At 31.8% G+C, this 20,249-nt stretch overlaps 3 protein-coding genes across 5 annotated transcripts in view; all 3 read right to left on the bottom strand.

The window, feature by feature from the left end:
- Nucleotides 1-333, bottom strand: part of LOC111718130 (protein transport protein Sec24C) — a 26,630-nt gene extending 26,297 nt beyond the window's left edge. The window contains exon 1 of the mRNA XM_023493639.1: nt 212-333. Coding sequence (XP_023349407.1) covers nt 212-273 — 62 coding nt within the window. The 5' untranslated portion in view covers nt 274-333. The remainder of the gene's footprint in view (nt 1-211) is intronic.
- A 2,355-nt stretch (nt 334-2,688) lies between these two features.
- On the bottom strand, nt 2,689-6,883 carry LOC111718129 (uncharacterized). Its single transcript, XM_023493638.1, has 4 exons — nt 4,453-6,883; nt 3,716-4,146; nt 3,331-3,400; nt 2,689-3,271 (listed from the first exon to the last, which is right to left on the bottom strand). Exons 1-4 carry the CDS (start codon nt 4,504-4,506, stop codon nt 3,164-3,166), a joined length of 663 nt encoding a protein of 220 aa, XP_023349406.1. The 5' UTR covers nt 4,507-6,883; the 3' UTR covers nt 2,689-3,163.
- A 2,995-nt stretch (nt 6,884-9,878) lies between these two features.
- LOC111718131 (uricase) overlaps nt 9,879-20,249 on the bottom strand; it is a 12,057-nt gene continuing 1,686 nt past the window's right edge. The window contains exons 3-16 of one of the 3 annotated variants that reach the window (XM_023493641.1): nt 19,886-19,959; nt 17,814-17,883; nt 17,136-17,195; nt 16,624-16,692; nt 15,326-15,372; nt 15,126-15,182; nt 14,732-14,782; nt 14,236-14,319; nt 13,731-13,757; nt 13,187-13,254; nt 11,909-11,961; nt 11,389-11,420; nt 10,604-10,670; nt 9,879-10,316 (exon numbers count right to left, since the gene is read on the bottom strand). In XM_023493641.1, coding sequence (XP_023349409.1) covers nt 10,239-10,316; nt 10,604-10,670; nt 11,389-11,420; nt 11,909-11,961; nt 13,187-13,254; nt 13,731-13,757; nt 14,236-14,319; nt 14,732-14,782; nt 15,126-15,182; nt 15,326-15,372; nt 16,624-16,692; nt 17,136-17,195; nt 17,814-17,883; nt 19,886-19,959 — 837 coding nt within the window. In that variant the 3' untranslated portion in view covers nt 9,879-10,238. Of the gene's footprint in view, nt 10,317-10,603; nt 10,671-11,388; nt 11,421-11,908; nt 11,962-13,186; nt 13,255-13,409; nt 13,446-13,730; nt 13,758-14,235; nt 14,320-14,731; nt 14,783-15,125; nt 15,183-15,325; nt 15,373-16,623; nt 16,693-17,135; nt 17,196-17,813; nt 17,884-19,885; nt 19,960-20,249 lie in introns of all 3 variants that reach the window. The other 2 variants (XM_023493640.1, XM_023493642.1) reach the window with 2 other exon arrangements.

Genomic DNA, 20,249 nt, shown 5'->3' with positions numbered 1-20,249 from the left:
GGGGGGGCCGGGGGGGGTCCAAAAATCGTTCTCTAGGAATATACTCATCATTAGTTTGTGGACGCTCTTTAATTCCCCCCCCCCTCACACTCTATGTTTTGAGTCTAGGGCTTCAATTATAATATAATCGATGCAACCAATATTAATTCATAAAAGAACATTTCACTTTCCACACAATAATTTCACTTTCATTTCAGAAATATATTTTTACCTCATTCCGGGTCGAGGTGGCTGGAACCCCCCTGGGGGCCCAAAATTCTGCTGTTGCATCATTTTATCTTCCTGAAAGAATCAATTTTTCATAAAAAGATTCAGAACTTCGGTTTGATAACACACGATTTCTTAAATTCCAAGATTTCAACTTGTTCCAAGTTCCACGTCAGTCAAGGATAGTTTAAACCAATGAGAGACTAGAAAACAATATTTGACGAATCAGAGACAAGACAGGAGAAGCAGACGTAATTCAACCAATCACAGAGCAGATAAATCGAGGTTGCGTGACGATGGGTAATGTTACATCGTCTATACGCAACTCACGCAAGTCGCAACATCCCCTCTATTGAACTTCTTACCTATGTACAGAGAATGGGAATAAAGGGAAGGGGAATGGCGGTGGTCTGGCATGAGAAAGCCAGTCGAACCGCTTTGCAGACGAATTTGTTATCACACACGCACCTTCTTTTGGTACAGACACACAACATGACTACAAAGTGCAGAACGATGTCGTCTTCGCTGTTTTTCTATATTTTATGGGTGTTGTATTTTTCGACCTACGCATATCCGCTATACTCCACTTCTGACATACGCCAAACCCGCTACACTAAACATCCGACCTACTATTTGTTAAATCCCGAACAACACACAAAGCAATTGTTTAGGTCTGCTTAGTTTTTAATTGTTATCCTTTTCTGCGTTAGATTCTTTATACCCTTTAAATATTCTCGTTGAATCTTTTTTTCCTTCTCAATAAATTCTCAATAATCACCAAAAATCTCATTGAATTCTTAATATTCAATTCACTTATGTGATGTTCTACTTTTTCCTTCTCATTAAACGTTTTCTAACATAACTTAAAAAATATTGATCGGAGACTATTAAAATTTATTCCAACTTTTCCTAAATACTCATATATATATGCCCTCCTTTTAGGCCTAATACATACTGCCTATAGCCCTCAAGCACACTGCCTGAATGCTTACATTTTGCAAACTTTCTTGCATACACTCCTTTAAAGGAAGGAAAACTCTTTAAGTATATGACGTACCTCCTTAAGTTCAAAATAATTATTTTGCCTAAAACTTTACAGTTTATAATCATGAATATAAAAATTCAGATGCATAAATTCACTACAGTTGTATCTTTTTTAAGCCTTATCATAACTGTATATTATACATATACATATATAAACGGACAATTAAAAACAAATGACTTTTGTCCCCTACGCCCCTCCCTGAATCTGTCAGGGGGTGGCGAATGTCCCCCCGCCACCCCCCTGTATCCGCCCCTGGAAAGCGGGACTGTATGCCAAATGATATATATGTATGGGGAATGTTTTGTATAGATCAAATAGGTGTATATAATAGGTATTAATAGGTGTGTAGACTGTAGAACCACTGTCAAGTGAACAAGACAAGTTACCATAGAATACTGTATTTCATACAATGAATCCCAGATATATGAATACATAGTAAGAGTTTTTTTATAATGTCGTATTACATATTTAAGATCAAATGCCGCAGAAAAATGAGTTTAATATTAATATATCATTTGCATTCATATTTCTGGGCTATTTATTTACCTTAAATTAAAAATAAAAAGAAGTTTCATTAGAATTATCAAAAACCTTCTGACGGCCTATGTATTCATATATCTGGGATTCACTGTATACAAAGAGAATAGAATATTGTTGACTTTAAAAGTCACTATAATAAAACAGAGAGATCTAAAATGGATATTTCTAACATTTATTTAAAAACGAAAGTTTTGAAATATTGTGGTTTAAAGGATGAACATGACTGTTGGTGCCACAGAACAAAAAGTATTCCATTTCTTGACACAAAACTGTACATTGAAGATGGAAAAATCACAACAGATCTCTACAGAAAACCCACAGATAGATGTATGTANCCAACAGATAATATAAACAACTTCACGTACAGTTCTAAAAAGTTAAATAAAAGAATAATACTTATAAAAAATAGTGATTTACATTTTAAATCATTTGCCATTTTATTTCAGAAGTCAAATATGTCATTTTAGTACTGTCCATATCCAATTTCCATATCCAATTTGCCCCTGTCTTCCCTTTAATAGATCATAAGAATTTTTTCATTATTGACATTAATTTCACAATCTGTAATAGTATTAATTAAATGTATTTTTTCAGGAAATAAAGAGTTATTCATTATTATCGATTTTGGGAGACGTTTTATGTGTTGAATGTTATGAAGCCACAGTAATCGGGATCATTTATCCAGGGTACAAATACCCCTCTAGTTCCATTCCTGGTTAAAGCTGTTTAGCTTCTTGTTATCCATTATCCATTATCCATTTCCAACATCTTCTTTCCTTTGAGTTTTACAACGGTACAGACTAGGGGCTTTACAGGTGTATAAAATAGGTATTAACAGGTGAATAATGTGAAGAAAAAAATAATTAGTTGAGAACATTTATTTCCTTTAAATCGCCAACAGTTTCATTTTGTAAAGAAGGCAACTGAGCATTGTATATATGACAATTTTGTCAATGGAATTCTAAGACTTAAAGACAGAATACATTTAGAGATAGGAAAAGTAGATTCAAAACTTAGTTTTCACTAATTCAATTAATTAGTTTACAATGTACATAGTGTAATATATCAAAGTGTACTTAATACTGAAGTAAAGAGTACTACTGAGTATGTTACAATAGTACTAAACAGTAACACTATAAACAGATAACAAAGTTTACACTATATATCTGAAGTAACAAGTACTCATGAGTATGTTACAATAGTACCAAGTGCAGATAATAAAGTTTACTCTATATATCTGAAGTAACGAGTACTACTGAGTATGTTACAATAGTACTAAGTGCCGATAATAAAGTTTACTCTATATATCTGAAGTAATGAGTACTACTGAGTATGTTACAATAGTACCAAGTGCAGATAACAAAGTTTACTCTATATATCTGAAGTAATGAGTACTACTGAGTACGTTACAATAGTACCAAGTGCAGATAACAAAGTAGATTTCTCAATCATAAAGAACCCACATCCAGAGAAGGTTTCCTAAAAAAAAATGTTGAACTGAAAATATTTCAAAATATCTGTTATAAAGAAATATTCACCTCAAGTTGAATTTCCTGAATAAGAAGTAAGTATTCCATCTGTTTTTCAGGTTGTTTACAACAAGCAGATCTTAAAGAAGATTAAATATTGAATTTCTTCCTTTTGTACGAATATTTTTTTCATAGAAAAAGAATAATAGCTTAAAATAACTAACGCTTTCAGAAAGCTTCTGGGGAGGTTTGTTTTGATACTTTTGCAATTAGAAAAGTAGCGGCAAATAAATACCAAAGATACAGTTTGATCACAAGATGGGTTTTAATGAAAAAGTATTATCTGTTCAGCCTCTCAACATTTAAAAACAGTAATGGTAGTTTGATCTTAAGTTCAAAAATTAAGATATTACGTACACTTTCAAATGAGTGAACAATTGTTAAACAATTTAACCTGAGAAAGGGCAAGATATTTCCAAACTTTGATTTAGTCTCTTCTGCCATCACACCAATATAGAGCATTTGCACTCCAGAAAACATCGTGTTCAGTCCCAATATCAGTAGATTAGGCCAGATTAACTTAGATTTAAAAACACCTACCACCATGAATAAAAGAACAACCATAGCAAAGGTGTTAAAAGAGAACTCAGCAAAGAGGTATGGACTTAAACCTTTCTTTAACCTTCGGAACTTTTCTAAACATTTCCTTCCCCTGGCTAGTTCATCCCCAACTTCAGTTTCAAGGTTCTCCATTTGCTTTATAAAACCAGCTGTTATCATCCCAAAGGCGAGCAATCCAGTGGTTGTAAATATTAGAATACCAATTAGCATCAGTGTCGTAAGTATTGAAAACCAATATAAATTAAACAAAATCAGCATCCATATCTAAAGTTACACTATGTAAATGTTTATGGTCGAAAACAATGGAATAAATGCAGAGTAATACAAATTACTCATAAAATACTTGTGATTATTGCAGGAAAAAATTAATTTCATTCTATTACATGCTTCTTAAAATAGTACCAATGTAAATGTAATTTAGTTCTCAATTAAGAAGTTTAAAATGTGAAGAAGTTTGACTGTTCTAATGAAATATGTTTTCAATTAAGTTATGGAGAATAAAAAGGGGTCAGGGTGGAATCCAACCCCAAACTGGGTTAGGGTTAAGGCATTCCTACTGTACGATCTTACCGCTTGTAGAAACAATCCTAAAATAATGAAGCTATAGAGAAGAAGAATAAGCATTTTCCTTGGTCTCTCTGGCTCTTCAAAACAGTCTCTTGATATAACCGAGGAGAAAAGGCAAGACACCACTAAGACAACCCATTGATGTTGTAAGAAGCATAGTTAAAGCTCCTTTAGTACTCGGGTAATAGTGTATAAAGTACCCTGCAAAAAAGATGGTACAGCCTAAACTTGTAATCATAAATGTCATTATTTAACAGACCATGCAGTGGTCTTGTAAAAAATACCTTACCAAATCCCATAGTCATACATTTAAACATACTCAGATAAATTACGTTTACATTGTCTGTAAATCTAAATGCGTTTATCCTTAACTACGCAAAACTCATAATGCGATTAGCCTAGCTAGGTATAGTGATTAGCTTAACTACGGTTACATATATATATGTGCAAATTATATTAAATTAACCTGTAACATAGATATCTAAGTAGTTTTCAGTTGGAATAAACTCCACTTAGATTGCAGTGAGAGAAGTAATTGTTCCTTATTTAGTGAATGAATTGATGATATCATGTCCATATTTGACATTGATAGTTTACAAGCTTGTTTCCATGTTGACATTGAAAGCTGATGAGATTGTGCTCGTGTTTGGCATTGACAGTTTACAAGATTGTGTCTGTGTTTGGCATTGATAACTTCAGAGATCATGCCTGTGTTTGGCATTGATAGTTTATGAGATTGTGTCCGTGTTTGACATTGATAGTTTACAAGCTTGTGTCTGTGTAGACATTAATAGCTGAAGAGATTGTGCCCATGTTTGGCATTGGTAGTTTACAAGATCGTGGTCGTGTTTGACATTGATAGTGAAGAGTTGTACTTGGATTGATACAGGTCTGAAAGCAGTTTTATGAGTAAGGCATTTACTACCAAATTGGTGGCAGCAGTAGGATAATGCCAAAGTCTCCATGAAAGAAGAACTAAGTAAGCATCTGTTTAGTGGAGTAAGGAGAGAAACAGTAGGAGAAGATATTGCATCAGAAGAAGTAGCAACAGCAACACTGGATAATGTTGAATCATTGCACCTTAGTCTACCTAGTGAGGACAAGTAAGAGACAGAACTGAACATGATGAACCCTCAAAACATAGACGCACAGCAAATACTGCAAAGTTAAAAAAATGTGTAAAAGGAGTAAAAATGCAGAAGTGAATTTTTCCTGTGCAAAGCAAGAAGCATAATTAATAACCGGAAAAGGAAGTCAAGAAAGACTAACTGGGTTATGTGGTGTGACAGGATCCCTCTTCCCATTTATGCATAAAGAGAAGAGGATCTATAAGACGAAAAAAGTACTTGCAGATAATCCCTGCATGCTATAAAGCAGAGAAAACCGTTACGAAACCTACAAATGTTAATTACAGATAGGAAATAACAGAGTGATAACTGTGGTCAGGGGAAAAAGTATTTATTCCCCAGGAAGTGCCAAATTAGTGAAAATCACAATAGAAGGAGATTGGAAAGGCGAAGGTTTTGTAGAATCCATGCTACCAGAAGAACAAGACTCAAGCCGAAAATTGGTACTTCTGGAGACAGCCTACAATTTGTCTGTCGAGGTACAAGCTATCTATGTGGAAAACCACAGGGAGGAAAAAATATAAATATGTACAGGTCAGAGACTAGGGAAAACCCACAGCTTATACATTGATAAAGAAACTTGGCTCAAAGAAGCACCATGGGAAAGTAGGGAACTGGAAGTGGAAGAAGATAATGATGAAGAGGGTAAAAAGATATTTATTGATGAAAGCTTCAAGATAGATGAAAACAAGATATTGAATCAAGTTGAAAAATTGAAGGAAGAAGTGGTCAACATGTTTAACCAAAGAAAGAAGCATCAAATCCAGAAACAGTGAGAAAAAACATTATTTGTTGACAGTGCAAGATGTATTCACAAGATTTGCAAGTGCTTATCTGATGTAAAAGCTGCCTATTTGGCTTAGAACACAACCGTGCATAATATCACGGGCCAGACCCCATTCTTGACCATGTTAGGGTGAGAAGCAACACTTCCTGTGAATTGGATATATCCCAGGCTGGTCAGCATAGATGTGCTAAAAGAATTCAGAGGAGACAGTAGTGTGTATGGGTTTAATAGTTGACAAGATTGTGTCTGTGTTTGACATTTATAGTGAAGAGTTGTACCTGGATTGATACGGGTCTGAAAGCAGTTTTTTGAGTAAGGCATTTACAACAGTCTTTGGTCAAACTGTTGCAAGATTAGGACTGGTACAAGATTTACCGGCTTATTGTTATTGTATTGTATACAAATTTACTTGTACCAGTAGGTCTAGGCTATTAAGTGCCAGGGTGTTTGGCCCATAGCCAGGGGGGGTGCAAGGGTGCAGGTGCACCCCCCTTTCTTCTGAAAGAGGGGTGCAATGACGAATTTGCACCCCCCCCCCATAGTCCCATATAAAAGAAATTGTTTTCATAAGTTTCTAAAATCTAGTTATAAATTATATAGCCCGAGTAAGAATTGATTTCCAAACCAAAATTATAATCTATTTGTGCGTTACTCATTAAAAGTGTGAAGGAGTTTTTGTGTACTCTCTCAACTCATCCCCTGAGTCATGTCTCTCCTGTGGCCTATTGCAGGCTAATTAACAGTTGATCAGTACACTCTGTTGATTAAATATAACACAACATCAAAATTTACTCATAGTCATTTAATAGTTGTTTAATTCTAATTAAAACAGTATTATTTATTAATTATATGCATAGAGTCCCATGGAAATGAAATGGTAATCTCCTGTACACTTTCAGACTTTAAGCCCCCCCCCCTTGACCGGTGTGCTATGTTTTATGAGTCTGTTTATTGAGGTATTTACGTGGTGAGGCGTTTCCATAGCACCCATTGACCCTTGAAAAGCTTTTTTTTAAATGAATAAGAAATAAGATCATATCATTTTCATATTGCAAAGTCAAAGTAATAAATGATTACTTGGCTCTGTTAGTTAAGCAGTACTTTCTTGAAAGCTCAAATACACTTGTTAAAAAGGTTAGCCTTTATAGTGTGCATTGAAAATGTAATAAAAACAACCATATACCACTGTAAAACCAAACCAAACATTGTTTAAAAAATCATTAAAAACCCCCCCAAAAAATTTTCCCTGCGGCGTGTCATATTCCACCCCCCTGGTCAAAACCTGGCTTCGGGCCTACAGGGTGTATATTTTTAACAAGTACTCCTGGATGATAGTTGAAGATCTTGGAAAAACTTAAAAGGCAAGTTTTTTTCAGTTTTTCATACTGTTTACTCAAAACTTTTATTGATTAAGGTTCAAATTAATGATTGTTCAAGAACATATACACCCCTTTATCTTTAAATAGGGGTCCCTTGACATTTCAAAATAAAATTATGATTTCTCAGATATTATTTATGTTTTTCCTATTAGAATTGATGTGAAGACGAGGGTTAGAATCCGTCCTACCCATGCCGACCCAAAAATAAGTCCACTGGACTCTTGAAAGGTTAGTATTTTAAACCAGATAGTTTTAGGACCAGTCTTCATTTCGGTTGACTTATCAATACTGAACCGTACTCACATTTAGAAGCAACGCCATTAGTAAACACAGGGCTGTATAAAATTCTTTCCTATAAAATACCCAAGAGGAGGGGAAGAGAAGGGATTGAAGGGAAAGGAAAAGAGAAGGAAAAGAAGAAAGAAAAGTGGAAGAAAAAGGAAAGGAAAAAGGGTTGGGTAACAGAGGATTTGTAGGGAAGGAGACAGGTAGAGAGAGGGAAAATTGGAATGAATAAGGTTGGGGGAAAGGGAAAGATTGAGAGGGAAAGAGGAAGATTGAGAGGGAGAGAGGAAAATAGAAATTAGGAAATTACGAAAGGGACAGGGAAGGTAGGAAAAGGAAGAGAAGGGAAAGGTATGGGGAAGGTAGGGTAGAAAGGTAGATATAAAAAATGATGTCTTTTTATTTATCAAATTTGGGGAAGGAACTCAAAAGGGTGGAGGGGGAGAGAATAACAAAATTGGAATTGTTTACACCCCTGTAAAAACATTAATTAATTTTAATGGGTTTAGGGAGTTGATGTGTTTATAATATTGAAATTCCATTTTCCAGTTTTTGTAACGTTAATTGGATTTTTAAAAAGTTTACAATACTGAAATTAAAAAGACTCAAAGAAGTTCCTAGTAAGATTTCGATTCTACTGGAGACCACCGGAGGGATTTTATTTTCACCGGAGGGGTTTGAAAAAATGCTTTTTGCAATTTAAAACTTAACGCAGGGTGATTTACATTCCTCTGATGGGATTCAGATATCTTTCCAGGGTGGTTATAATTCCACTGGAGGGATTCTGATATCTTTTCTATGGGTTTATTATTCCATTGGAGGGATTCTGATATCTTTTCTATGGGTTTATAATTCCACTGGAGGGATTCAGATATCCTTATCGATAGGGAAAGTCGTCCTAGATTTTTGGAATCGATTAAGAATAATTAACTTTGGTTAGATTGAAGAAAGCATGATTCCTAAGTCTATCTCTGCAAAAAAAAACCGGTTTACGAGGGCAGCCTCATATAAACCTCAATATATACCTAAGACGGAAATACAATACAAAGCTAAAGAGCAAAAAGGAAAGGCATTGGAATCAGGAAGTATTAAGAAAATTGTCTATTAAGTCACTCAGTGTCTTCCTCCTTATTTCTCATCATCAATAAATATCACTCAAGGATTTTTAAACATAGAGAATAGAATATATATTAGAGAGGAATTTAAAGAATCTCTCGGTATGAATTTTTTCAGTCCCTTTCAGCCTGAAATGGAGTTGCAAGTGTACAAATCATGTAAATGTTCACAAATTATATGCAGTAGAGTACATTAATACAGTATGTTCCCTAGACCATTAATTTCAATTTCGAATTTTTTAAATTATTAAATAAACTTTATAATGAATTAGGTGAATAAAAAAACATCATTTGATTTATAGTTATAACGGAAAATCATCGTTTGTAAAGTGGAAGGCATAGAGTCTATGTGAAATGATCATTGGTCAATTAAAAAACCATCCTATTTCATAATTTGGTTATCTTTTAACAATAATTTTAGATTTTCTATAAAATGATATTCCAGAGCCCATAAGGTTATATAGCGCAAATATGTGAAGTACACCTGCAGTAAAGAAACAGTACAACAAAATGGCCGTTTAACACTTTTTTCTTGTAAATTCCCCTCTAATATATATTCTATTCTCTATGTTTTTAAATCTGTAGTTTGATATCACTGAAATCTGCAAACAAACTACATATAATGTTACATAGAGTTGTGTCTTGACATCTCTAATTCACGGTAACTTATGAACCTTGGTCCTTTGATATCGTAATAAAATGATTTCCATTGGCAAATACAACAAAAATACAAAAAATAGTTTAAGATATATATTTTAAAAATATGTCTCCCATAATAATGGTTATTATTAATTATATGAAAATACTTCATCATTGAAGTACAAAAGTTAGGCGATAAGAAAATAAAAGTTTTAAATACATTTTAAACTGTAACATTTATGCATGGACATTTACAATATTTTCAATTTTTCTTTTATACGCTAACTGAAAAATTATAATGAAATTAATAATTCCAATATATTAAAGTTTAAGTAAATTTCATGTTAGTTTGAATTCATTACATGTTTTCAGCCATAACTTCTCCTATTGAAGAGTTTACTGGGAAAAACAAAAAATGTTGAATTTCTGATATTTTGTTTTTCTCGTAATTTTCTGTTTAAAGTTTAGACGTGAGTGCGGACCTAGCCAGGTTAGATGTTATCATTCCACTAGGCTTATCAACTGGCATTAACACCTGAAAATAATAATTTTACATTTTTTGAAAAATGTTTATCAATAAAGCACTTTTTATGAAAATGTTTATTTTTGGAAAACATTCATCACTACTGACTTAATAAAATTATCTGAAATGTTGCTTAAATTTTGGAAATGTCCTTAAATGTAATCTATCTATCTATCTATCTATCTATCTATCTATCTATCTATCCATCTATCTACCTATCCATCTATCTATCTATCTCTCTATCTATCTATCTATCTATCTATCTATCTATCTATCTATCTATCTATCTATCTATCTACCTGTCCTGCTCCCTCTCCCTGAACCTCTGGGATATTAAACCTGGTAAAGTCCACCGGGAAGTAATGTCTGCAGAAAACCATTTCAAAAATAAATAAAAATAAAAATTTCTTTTCTTGCTTGATGTTTATTTTAATTTCATAAAACTCTGGAACAGGAAGACGACTTTTTGATTCAAGTTTAAATAGTCCAATTAACATTAGACACGGCAATTGTGTAGTGTAAACAGACCCATTTTAATTAATTAGTGATTAAATAAGTTACTAGTATTAACATTACTTTAATGTCATTTTCCTATTCTATAGTTTTCTGGTTCTCACTTTATAAATAGAATCGAAGTAACATAAATAGTATCGAAGTAAAATAAATAGTATCGAAGTGAAGGAATATAGGAAGTAACATAATTAATATCCAAGTGAAGGAATATAGGAAGTAACATAAATAGTATCGAAGTGAAGAAGTATAGGAAGTAACATAAATAGTATCCAAGTGAAGGAGTATAGGAAGTAACATAAATAGTATCGAAGTGAAGGAGTATAGGAAGTAACATAAATAGTATCCAAGTGAAGGAGTATAGGAAGTAACATGAATAGTATCGAAGTGAAGGAGCGTAGGAAGTAACATAAATAGTATGTCACAAAACTATAAAAGACAACTAAGAATTCACTTACATGTGAACATAAAATTCAAAACGAATTCTTTATTTTTTCTAATACCATCTTTCTATAAAAATTTTAGAAAATTAATCTGTTAAAAGTCTGTAAAATGTTTATTTAAAAAAATGTTCCTATTGGGCATACTGATCTTCACACTAGAAATCTGTGAAGAAAACACATTTATATTTATATTTTTTTGTGATTGCTGTAGAAGTGTTAACTGGCCCTTTGACTGGGCTGATAACTGTAAACGTATTTTCTTTAAAGGGACTGTAAACGTATTTTCTTTAAAGGGACTGTAAACATATATTCGTTAAAGGGAATGTAAACGTATTTTCTGTAAAGGGACTGTAAACGTATTTTTATATGACCCTGCATTGAAAAAGTGACATGTCCGATTCACAACGGAACTCTTGAACGCTTTCTCTAATCAAGAATTTTGTTTTGTAAGTTGATTATTTTCAATTTTGGTTGCTTTATAATATGACTTGCGGATTTCTGCTTCAGAAACAATTTTGATGGAATAGGCAGAATTAAACACTTTTTCCCCATCATAGTTCATAGGACATGTCCATTTATAATTAGAGGTTAAAATTACAAGAAAAGTCCCTTCAAGCATGAAATTGGTTTAAATCAGTAAATATAATGATCCTGAGGAATTTTCTTCATGATAGACTTCTGAGCCTCGTACTGTGTATTTTGAACTAAAAAATAAATTAAGAATAACCTTTTTATAATTTGTGATTTACCCGTTTTAAAAGTTTTGTTCGAATTGAACTCTCAAGCTCTTTAAAAATGAAGATACGACTACAGGCTCAACTTGAACTTTTCAAAGGCACATTAATTGTTCTGGCAAAAATAGAAACAAGCGTGCCAGCTACAGGGTGGCAGAAATATTAAAAGACTGATTAAAGTCGTCTCTGACGCGTCACATAGATTCATGCAGCCTGCTTTAAAACAGTCCCATCAATTTTTAAGACTGAGTCGTCTTTGAAGTGTTATAATGCCTTGGGCTTAGATTTTTCGCTCTTCCTTACTTATGCTTTTCTGTAGCCCTTTACGTGTGCAATGTGCATGTCAGCACTATATAAAGAACCTGTTGTTATGTTTGGTTTTTAAGAAGCAATTGTAGATATTTGCCTGAGAGCGTGAGAACTTTAAATCACAGTGGACGTTTCATACTTTGTGGGTAACCCTGTATCTAAAGGTTACAAAAGATGCTGATATACAGGGTAACCCATGAGACGTCAGACACGATTGTACGGAATTTGCCCCGTCTATTTTCTTATATTCATGATTAATCCCAACATCTTTAAACTTGTTCCTTTCTTTGCCAAAACATTTTATAAACCATGTAAAAGACTATATTTAAGTCAGAAGACTTAACTTAACCTTTGAATCGTCATATCTTAAGAGTTTCGAGTCGTCTTTACAGTCTCATCTTTGACTACTACTAGTACTCAATTATCTTGAAAAACTATCAAAGCAATTACAGAGAGAAAGATTCCAAGCCATACTTTTTCTAATATTTATATCAGTTCTGAGCCAATTCCTTGCTTTGAATATCTGCCCCTGACCTGAGGAGGATTCCAAACCATACTTTTTCTAACATTTATATCAGTTCTGAGCCAATTCCTTGCTTTGAATATCTGCCCCTGACCTGAGGAGGGAAGTGGTTGAGAACCCCAATAGGCCCCGCTAAATGACCTCCGCAGCCTCCAGATACGCAGAATGACCTCAAAATCTTTCAAAACCATAATCTGTGCCTCTCACCACGTCTACAAGCCTCCACCCTTCTGTCTCCAAGCCCCACGCCCACGTTTGGAGGTAACTGTATATCAGGAGGCTACGTAATCGTAGGTCATTTCACGGGGCTCATGGCGGCTCTGCACTCCTTCTCTTCCCTAATTAGAATAAAAGATTAATTACCTGATGGTGAGTACACTCCATTGTATGCTGGACCAGCGAATACATCAATTATGGTGGATTCAACAGTGCTAAAATATTACGTTTTTTTTCTTTACAATTAGACCTATAAAACTGGGGAAAAGCAAGACGACTTTTAAAGTAAAGGTTTGATTTTAATAGACCAAAAGATTTTATATTCCACACTTTAAAAATGTATTTCAGAAGTAATAAAAAAGAAGTTTACCAGTACAATGAGATCCATGAATATCCAAAACAGTTGCTTGCAACAAATACACAAAAGGTTGATGAAATGTCGTCTTCCAATTCAATAGTTTTACGGGTATGAAAATTAAAAATCATAAAAAGAACTCATTACTTTAACGCTAGTTTGCTTACACTTTAATGACTGCTGCTTGATGTGTTACACATTTTAGTTTTTCAACCTATATACACTGCTATAGATTAAAACAGTTACAGTTTAAGATATTAAAGGTGTACGCCATCAGGTTGCAAAGATATGTGGTTTAAAAAAAATATATGCTAGTTCTCAGTTCCTTGGCATTACCTGTAGGCCTTGCAGAAATCGAGACCACTTCAGAACAAAAAAACAATTCCATATTAAATGAAGTAGTTTAAATATCTCCTGAGTTTTTCTTTTTCTTTTTTTCTTTTTTCCTGTTTTCAAAACATGCCACAGGAAAATTCGCTATCCTCCCTACTATTATGTGTACATAGTTTTTTAGATTATACTGTATGTCTTTTTTATGGTTTTTAGTGATAACTGAAAACTCTGAAATAGGAAGACGACTTTTAGAATCAATTTTTTACTCTAAAAAGTCCGATGAGCTTGAGACACAGCAATTGTGCAGTGTAAACAGACGCATTTACCAAATTAGTGATCTAATAAGTGTCTAGTAAAACTATTGAACCAGCTTTGTAATATAACATCAAATAGACTTAAGTATTGGTATAACGTCTAATATTCTATAGTTTTCTGGTTTTCATTTTTTCATTTTTATCTTTTTTAAAATTTTTGTTTCTTTTAAAATTTTTTTTGTGTTTTTTAATTCCTTATGTTTGCATAGCTCCAATCTGCTGTTACTATTGTGGAGAATATTCTATCCTCAGCGTCAGGGAGAGTTCGGTATTCATCACTGTGATTCCGTGGCAAAATTTTTAAAAAAGTTAAATGACCGTAAACACAATTTCGAATAAAACTCCAGTTTTTAAACAAAAACAAATCCGATTCACATTCCTGTTCATTTCACGTACCGGGCCGAATTTCAATATAGTGCAGGTCAAGTACAGTTCAGTACAAATACAGACTATATGAGGGAAAACGGGATTGTACGCCAAATGAATTGATTAGTTTTAAATTGGGCTGGTTTCTCTATTAAAATAACTTGCATATTTGTGCTTTCAAAATACACTAAAGGATTCGTCAGAATTTAACACATTTTAAAATGGAAAAAAAGATAATTACTCACATTATTAATTAGAAAGAAATTTGAAGATTACAACTTTATAAATCGGTCATTCAATATTTTTAAAAAGATATTTGATTTCCTAACAAAGTTGACAAAGGCTGATTGAGTTGTTTTAATGACTGTTAGCCCTCTAAAAAGAAAAATATAGTTAACAATTAAATGAATATGAATTGCTTGTGTTTTGAAATCATATACATAATCATATTAGCATTCAAAGAAATTTATAAAAATTTAGTTATGCCACAAATAATTATCAACAATTTCTTAACAGTATCGTAATTTTCTAATCATTTGCTCAACAATTAAAAAATACAAACAAATTTTAAGAATTAAAAAAAAGTTTTTATATGGGATCTTATTCAATACTAACTATTGATTACAAATGTTTTGCAATTTTGTTTTTGCAATTTAAAGCTGAATAAGTTATTCCAACTTATAAAAATGTTATTTTTTAATTTGTAAATTGGTGTCACCTGATTCCAGATCTAACTTTAGGAACTCTAGTTCGATCCATGATAACTTCTGCGATCCTGAATTTTTTTTTATAATTCTGATTTTTTTTTTGGGGGGGGGGAAATTTAAAATATTTGTATGCAGAAACTAGTATTATTATGTCTATTTTATAAATCATTATAAAATTAGATTTGAAAAAATAATATTTTGATTTAAAAACCTGGTTGAAGAGGGAGAATTGAAAAATGCATGGTTATGTTCGACTCCCTGAATAGAAAAATTTGATATAAAGGGAGTGTTCGCGAAAAATGAATGGCTGAATCCGGATCAAATTTGAATTCTTTCGCTAGAAACTTTACTTCTATCTATAGCGGCTATAAGGAGCAAATGGTTGAAAAAAACAGAACAGAGAAATTCGATAAAATACAAGGATTACACAAAAATATTTTTAATCAAATAATTCACAGCTTAAATGGTTTATGCAACTAAGCGAAAAAACATACATAGACTCTCCGGTATAAACATTTAACATTTTAAACCATTTTCTTCTAATAGACACATAGATGAAACGAAAACTGGTATTGAATTCAAATTGGATTCGGATTTAACCTATACCTAGCTAGGGATGGATAGTTTTCACTATTTTTAAAAAGCGACGTTTCGATTTAAAAACGACGGAGAAAAAAAGAAAAACGAAACGATTGTTTTCATAAACAATCGTCTTTTGAACACATTCAGGTTATTTCTCTCAATAAAATAAAATCCCATTTAAGACAACATTCATAAACTTATCTTCATGAAAAAATTGAAATAAATTGTCATAAAACTCAGATTCATTAAGTAATATTTGTTTTAAAAAGAACGTTTTAAAAATATGAACAAATTTTTCGTTTTTTTCAGGTTCAAAACGATTGATTCGTTTTGCAAACAACCCTACTTATTCCATCTTTCATATTTTGTGAACACTCCCTTTTACAGAAGGAGCACTAAGCACTCAGTCTATTAGAAACTTTGGACAGAGATATTCATGAAGACATTGTGTGGGGCAATACAAAATAGGCAATATGTTTTTATTATCATTATTAAATCTATTGCCATTTTTTCTATACGTCTTATACTACGAAGGACTGTAAGAAAGAAATTTTTAAAACTTAAAACAACTTGCGAACAAAGTGTTTAACATTTATAAGCGTTCTCGTTTAGATAAGGAGAATAAGTCCGACAACCTTAATTTACTGTTGTAAACTTGTAAATCAGACATTGCACCTTTACATAGAGAGTCACTTTAAATTACGCTTACAGTTCCTTTAACCTAGCCCTCCCAACTACACTACCTGTAACCTGGAATATTATTGCGCAAATTGTATTCAAAGCAAATGTCGTTCTGAGCAATCATCACCAGAAAATTGCAACAGAGAGAAAATCGTTTAAAAAAAGATTCTTTTAAGTTTGGAGCCAGCATCTTGAGTTTAAAGTTGTTGTTTTTACAGCCGTATTTAAGTTTAATCTTAACTTTACCTCCGGATCCTGGATCCGTTTCCAAGGAGTCTGAGATAGAGCTACCCTAGCCCTCAATACCCAGGGATACTGATTAAAGGAATGATATCAGCATAACTATATATATATATATAAAGTTGTAATCTCTGTTAGTCTGTTTGTTTGTTTGTCCGATCATAACTCAAGAACACTCAGACCGATTTGCCTTAAATTTTGATTGGAGAACTCGGAAGAACCACGGAAATGTTCTTAGCTTACTTTTATAGGGAAAAATATCTAAAATCGTAACGCAGGGTTCTCAATCTGAGAAATACTTTAGCTGCAATCTTTTTTCTGTCTGCAAAACTAAAAATTACAATTTTTCTGTTTTAAATGGAAAATTTGCCAAAAAAAAGTTTAGGACAATTTTTTAATTTTCACTAACAATAATAGACAAACATTTGTTAAGACTTGGTAAGCAATGATTTTCAAGCATTGCTGAAAATTAAGAATCTCCTTCTCGGGTGCGATGGTGACTTTATAAACTTTTTCACCTTTGTAATGAAGTGATTTGCCAGGATGATCCCAAACTTTTCCAAACTCTCAACACCAAACTAGAAAAAGAAATTTAAAATTTAAAGAAAATAATCGTTCATTAGGCTTAAAAGTCTGAATAATCAAGCATACCCAAGGTTATAATGCAAGGAAAGTTATTTCAGAGGTTTACGCATCTTTTATACTGCAGTGCACTGTCTCTGGGCGGTAATGTAAGCACAAGACGGATGTCGAAGCCTGACATGGGATCCATCTTTCACATAAAAAAATCAATGAAATATTCTGGTCAAAGGAAACTATTATGTAAACTATCAAAATGATCCAAATTTAAACCTCCTCGGATACCAAACGAATATTGATGCTTCTATTCTTGTTTACAAATTCCGCCCAGAGAGAACTGGTTTCAATATGTACGCAGAGGATACGCAACTACAATAAATTTTCCTTGCATTATAACCTTGAGCACACCTAACTTTTAACCTTAAAATAAATTTGCTTCAAATTTTAAAACTATGAGCTTGAAAGTTTCATTTTTAAAATTAAATCCTTAAAAAAACTTTATTTCTAAAGCTATCGCTTTAAAAAAAACTTTCATTTTATAACTTTCGCATTGAAAACTTTTAATTTTAAATATTTTTATCCAGATAAAGCCAATCCAACTATGAAGTATGAGTTACCTGTTTTGCTAGCACATAGACAGTATTCTTCTGGCTGTCGGTGGCGATAATATCAGAATTGTCGCCATACCTAACAAAAAATTAACTTTTTTGTAACTTTTACTTTTTTGTCGCCTTTGACAAACAATACCAACTATGATTGCACCATATCGGAGAGACGTTAAGTTACTTCACTTCCCTTTCATCCAATACTATGGGGAAGGGGGGGTAAAGATATAAATCAACAAAAAACCTTCAAGTTTTTAAACTTTTTCGGTTTTTTTATGTTCTTATGTCTATTTGAAAATTTATTTGAAAAGTTATAAAAATGGACATGACCTGCCATGAGTTTTGTTAATGATGATAAATTTCCATTTGTTTGTTTAAGAGAAACACAAGTGTTGAGCTATTACGTATAAAAAGAAAGTTTCATATTGTAAAAAATTCTTATCTATTAAAATAAAATGTTATGAGATTTATAGTAAGGATTTGTAATAGGCTTAATTGTTAACAAAGACGTATATTTAATGGAATGTTTTCGTATTTTCTTAATTTTATTTAAATGGTTTTTTATATATATTAAAAATATGTTATGCAGAAATAAAGTATTTTTCTTATTTTTGATCAAAAACGGAAACTGAATGTTTTCCGTATTATGTAATTTTATTTAAATGTAGGTTTTTATATACAAAAAATATGTTCTGCGAAACTATTTCTTGAAAACCTAGAATTTTTTGTGTTTTTTTTTAAAAAACTATGTAATCTACTCACATTTATAATTTGAGTATTTTTTTATTGGATTTTTGGAAACTGAATGTATTCCCTGATTTTTGATATATTTAAATTGATTGTTTAAACTGTAGTTAAGAAAAAAATACAAAAAAAAATAAAAAATATAAATATGAATTGAATTTTTTGTAGTTGTTTATATCAGAATGATATTAAACGTTGAAAATATATTTTTTTCTTTTTTAAAATCTGAATGATTTAAACTTTTAGCTTGTTCGCATTTAATACTAATTATGATGTTTTAAAAAGCAAATTTTTTGAAAGTTAGAATAGTTGAAAAAAAATAGATTTAATATTAAAAATTTGACAATTGTGTGAAAAAAGTGAAAAATAAACAATGGAAGAAACAAAATTGATATTTTAAAAAACTTTTGGATAGTAAGGATAAATCTAAGTAAAATAACGACCCGCTCTACAAAGGTTTCGTGAAAAAAATTTGAACAGTGAATTTAGATTTTTATACTAACTTTAAATAATGTATGTAAATAATGTAATTGATCTAAAAAAATAATTATTCTTGTTGTAATAATGTGCATTCAACTCAACATGGATGTGCTGAATCAACAAAATTAAAAACCCCATTTTTTGAAATCTTCGTGCTAAGTAGATCTTGCCCGGTAGATCTCTTAACACAACTAACACTTACTAATCAAACTTTCCCAGGCTTAATTTTAATATTAACTTTAATTGTTGTATGTCAATCTTGTAAAACCTAATGCTGATACAATGTCCTCGGAGTAAATTTTTTGTTTTAACTTTTTATAATAAATGTATTTTAAAAATGTGATATGAAATAAATATCTAAATGTTAAAAATCGTCTGCCATGCAAACTGATGTTGGAAATAAATAACATATACATTTTGACACTTTCCTTCTATTTATATACTTTTATTGTCTGTCTGTTTGTTTGTCCAAATCCAAAAAAGGTCAAAACGGCTGAACCGATCGGGCCAAAATTTTTTATGACCCTAGTGAAGTTTTATGATCAAAATCTAAAAAAGTGGACTTCAGCAAATTTCGATTTTCATTAAATTTTGAAAATCCCGAATTTTTTCATAAAGACACGGTTATTTTGGTTTTTGTTTTACAATCTATGCAAAGAGATAATGTTCACATTATCTAACAAATACTAATAGCCTAGTTTTTTAATTTTATAAAATAGCCTTTAAAGGGTTAATAAATAATTATATGGATAGATAGATGATATTGATAATTCCAAATTTCTTTGAATCAAAACTTGTTTTTTTACCCGAGCTATTATAACTCGACTATTGTTTTGCAGGGTAAATGCTTTTTTTTTTACTTGTAATCTTTCTCAGATGCCAGAGTTAATGAGGTCTCTACTTCAAGTTCTTTGATGGAATGCTTCTTTCCAACCTATTAAAAGTGATAGTAATTAAACTTTTAAAAGTAATAATAATACTAAAAATGCAATAATAATAATAACAATAATAATAATAATAATAATAATAATAATAATAATAATAATAATAAAAATAATAATGAAAATAATAATAATAATAATAATAATAATAATAATAATAATAACTATTAATTACTACTTAACCGGGAGATTAAGGGAGGATAATTAAATTGAGGGGAAAACCACTTAGCCGAGGGCATCCAAGACCTTTTTGGGGTTCTAAACCTCATGAATAATAATAATA

The sequence above is a fragment of the Eurytemora carolleeae genome, unplaced genomic scaffold, assembly GCF_000591075.1.
Source record: "Eurytemora carolleeae unplaced genomic scaffold, Eaff_2.0 scaffold1383, whole genome shotgun sequence".
NCBI classification, from domain to species: domain Eukaryota; kingdom Metazoa; phylum Arthropoda; class Copepoda; order Calanoida; family Temoridae; genus Eurytemora; species Eurytemora carolleeae.
Note: the sequence above shows the minus strand (reverse complement) of the source record. Positions and strands in the feature narration are given on the sequence as shown.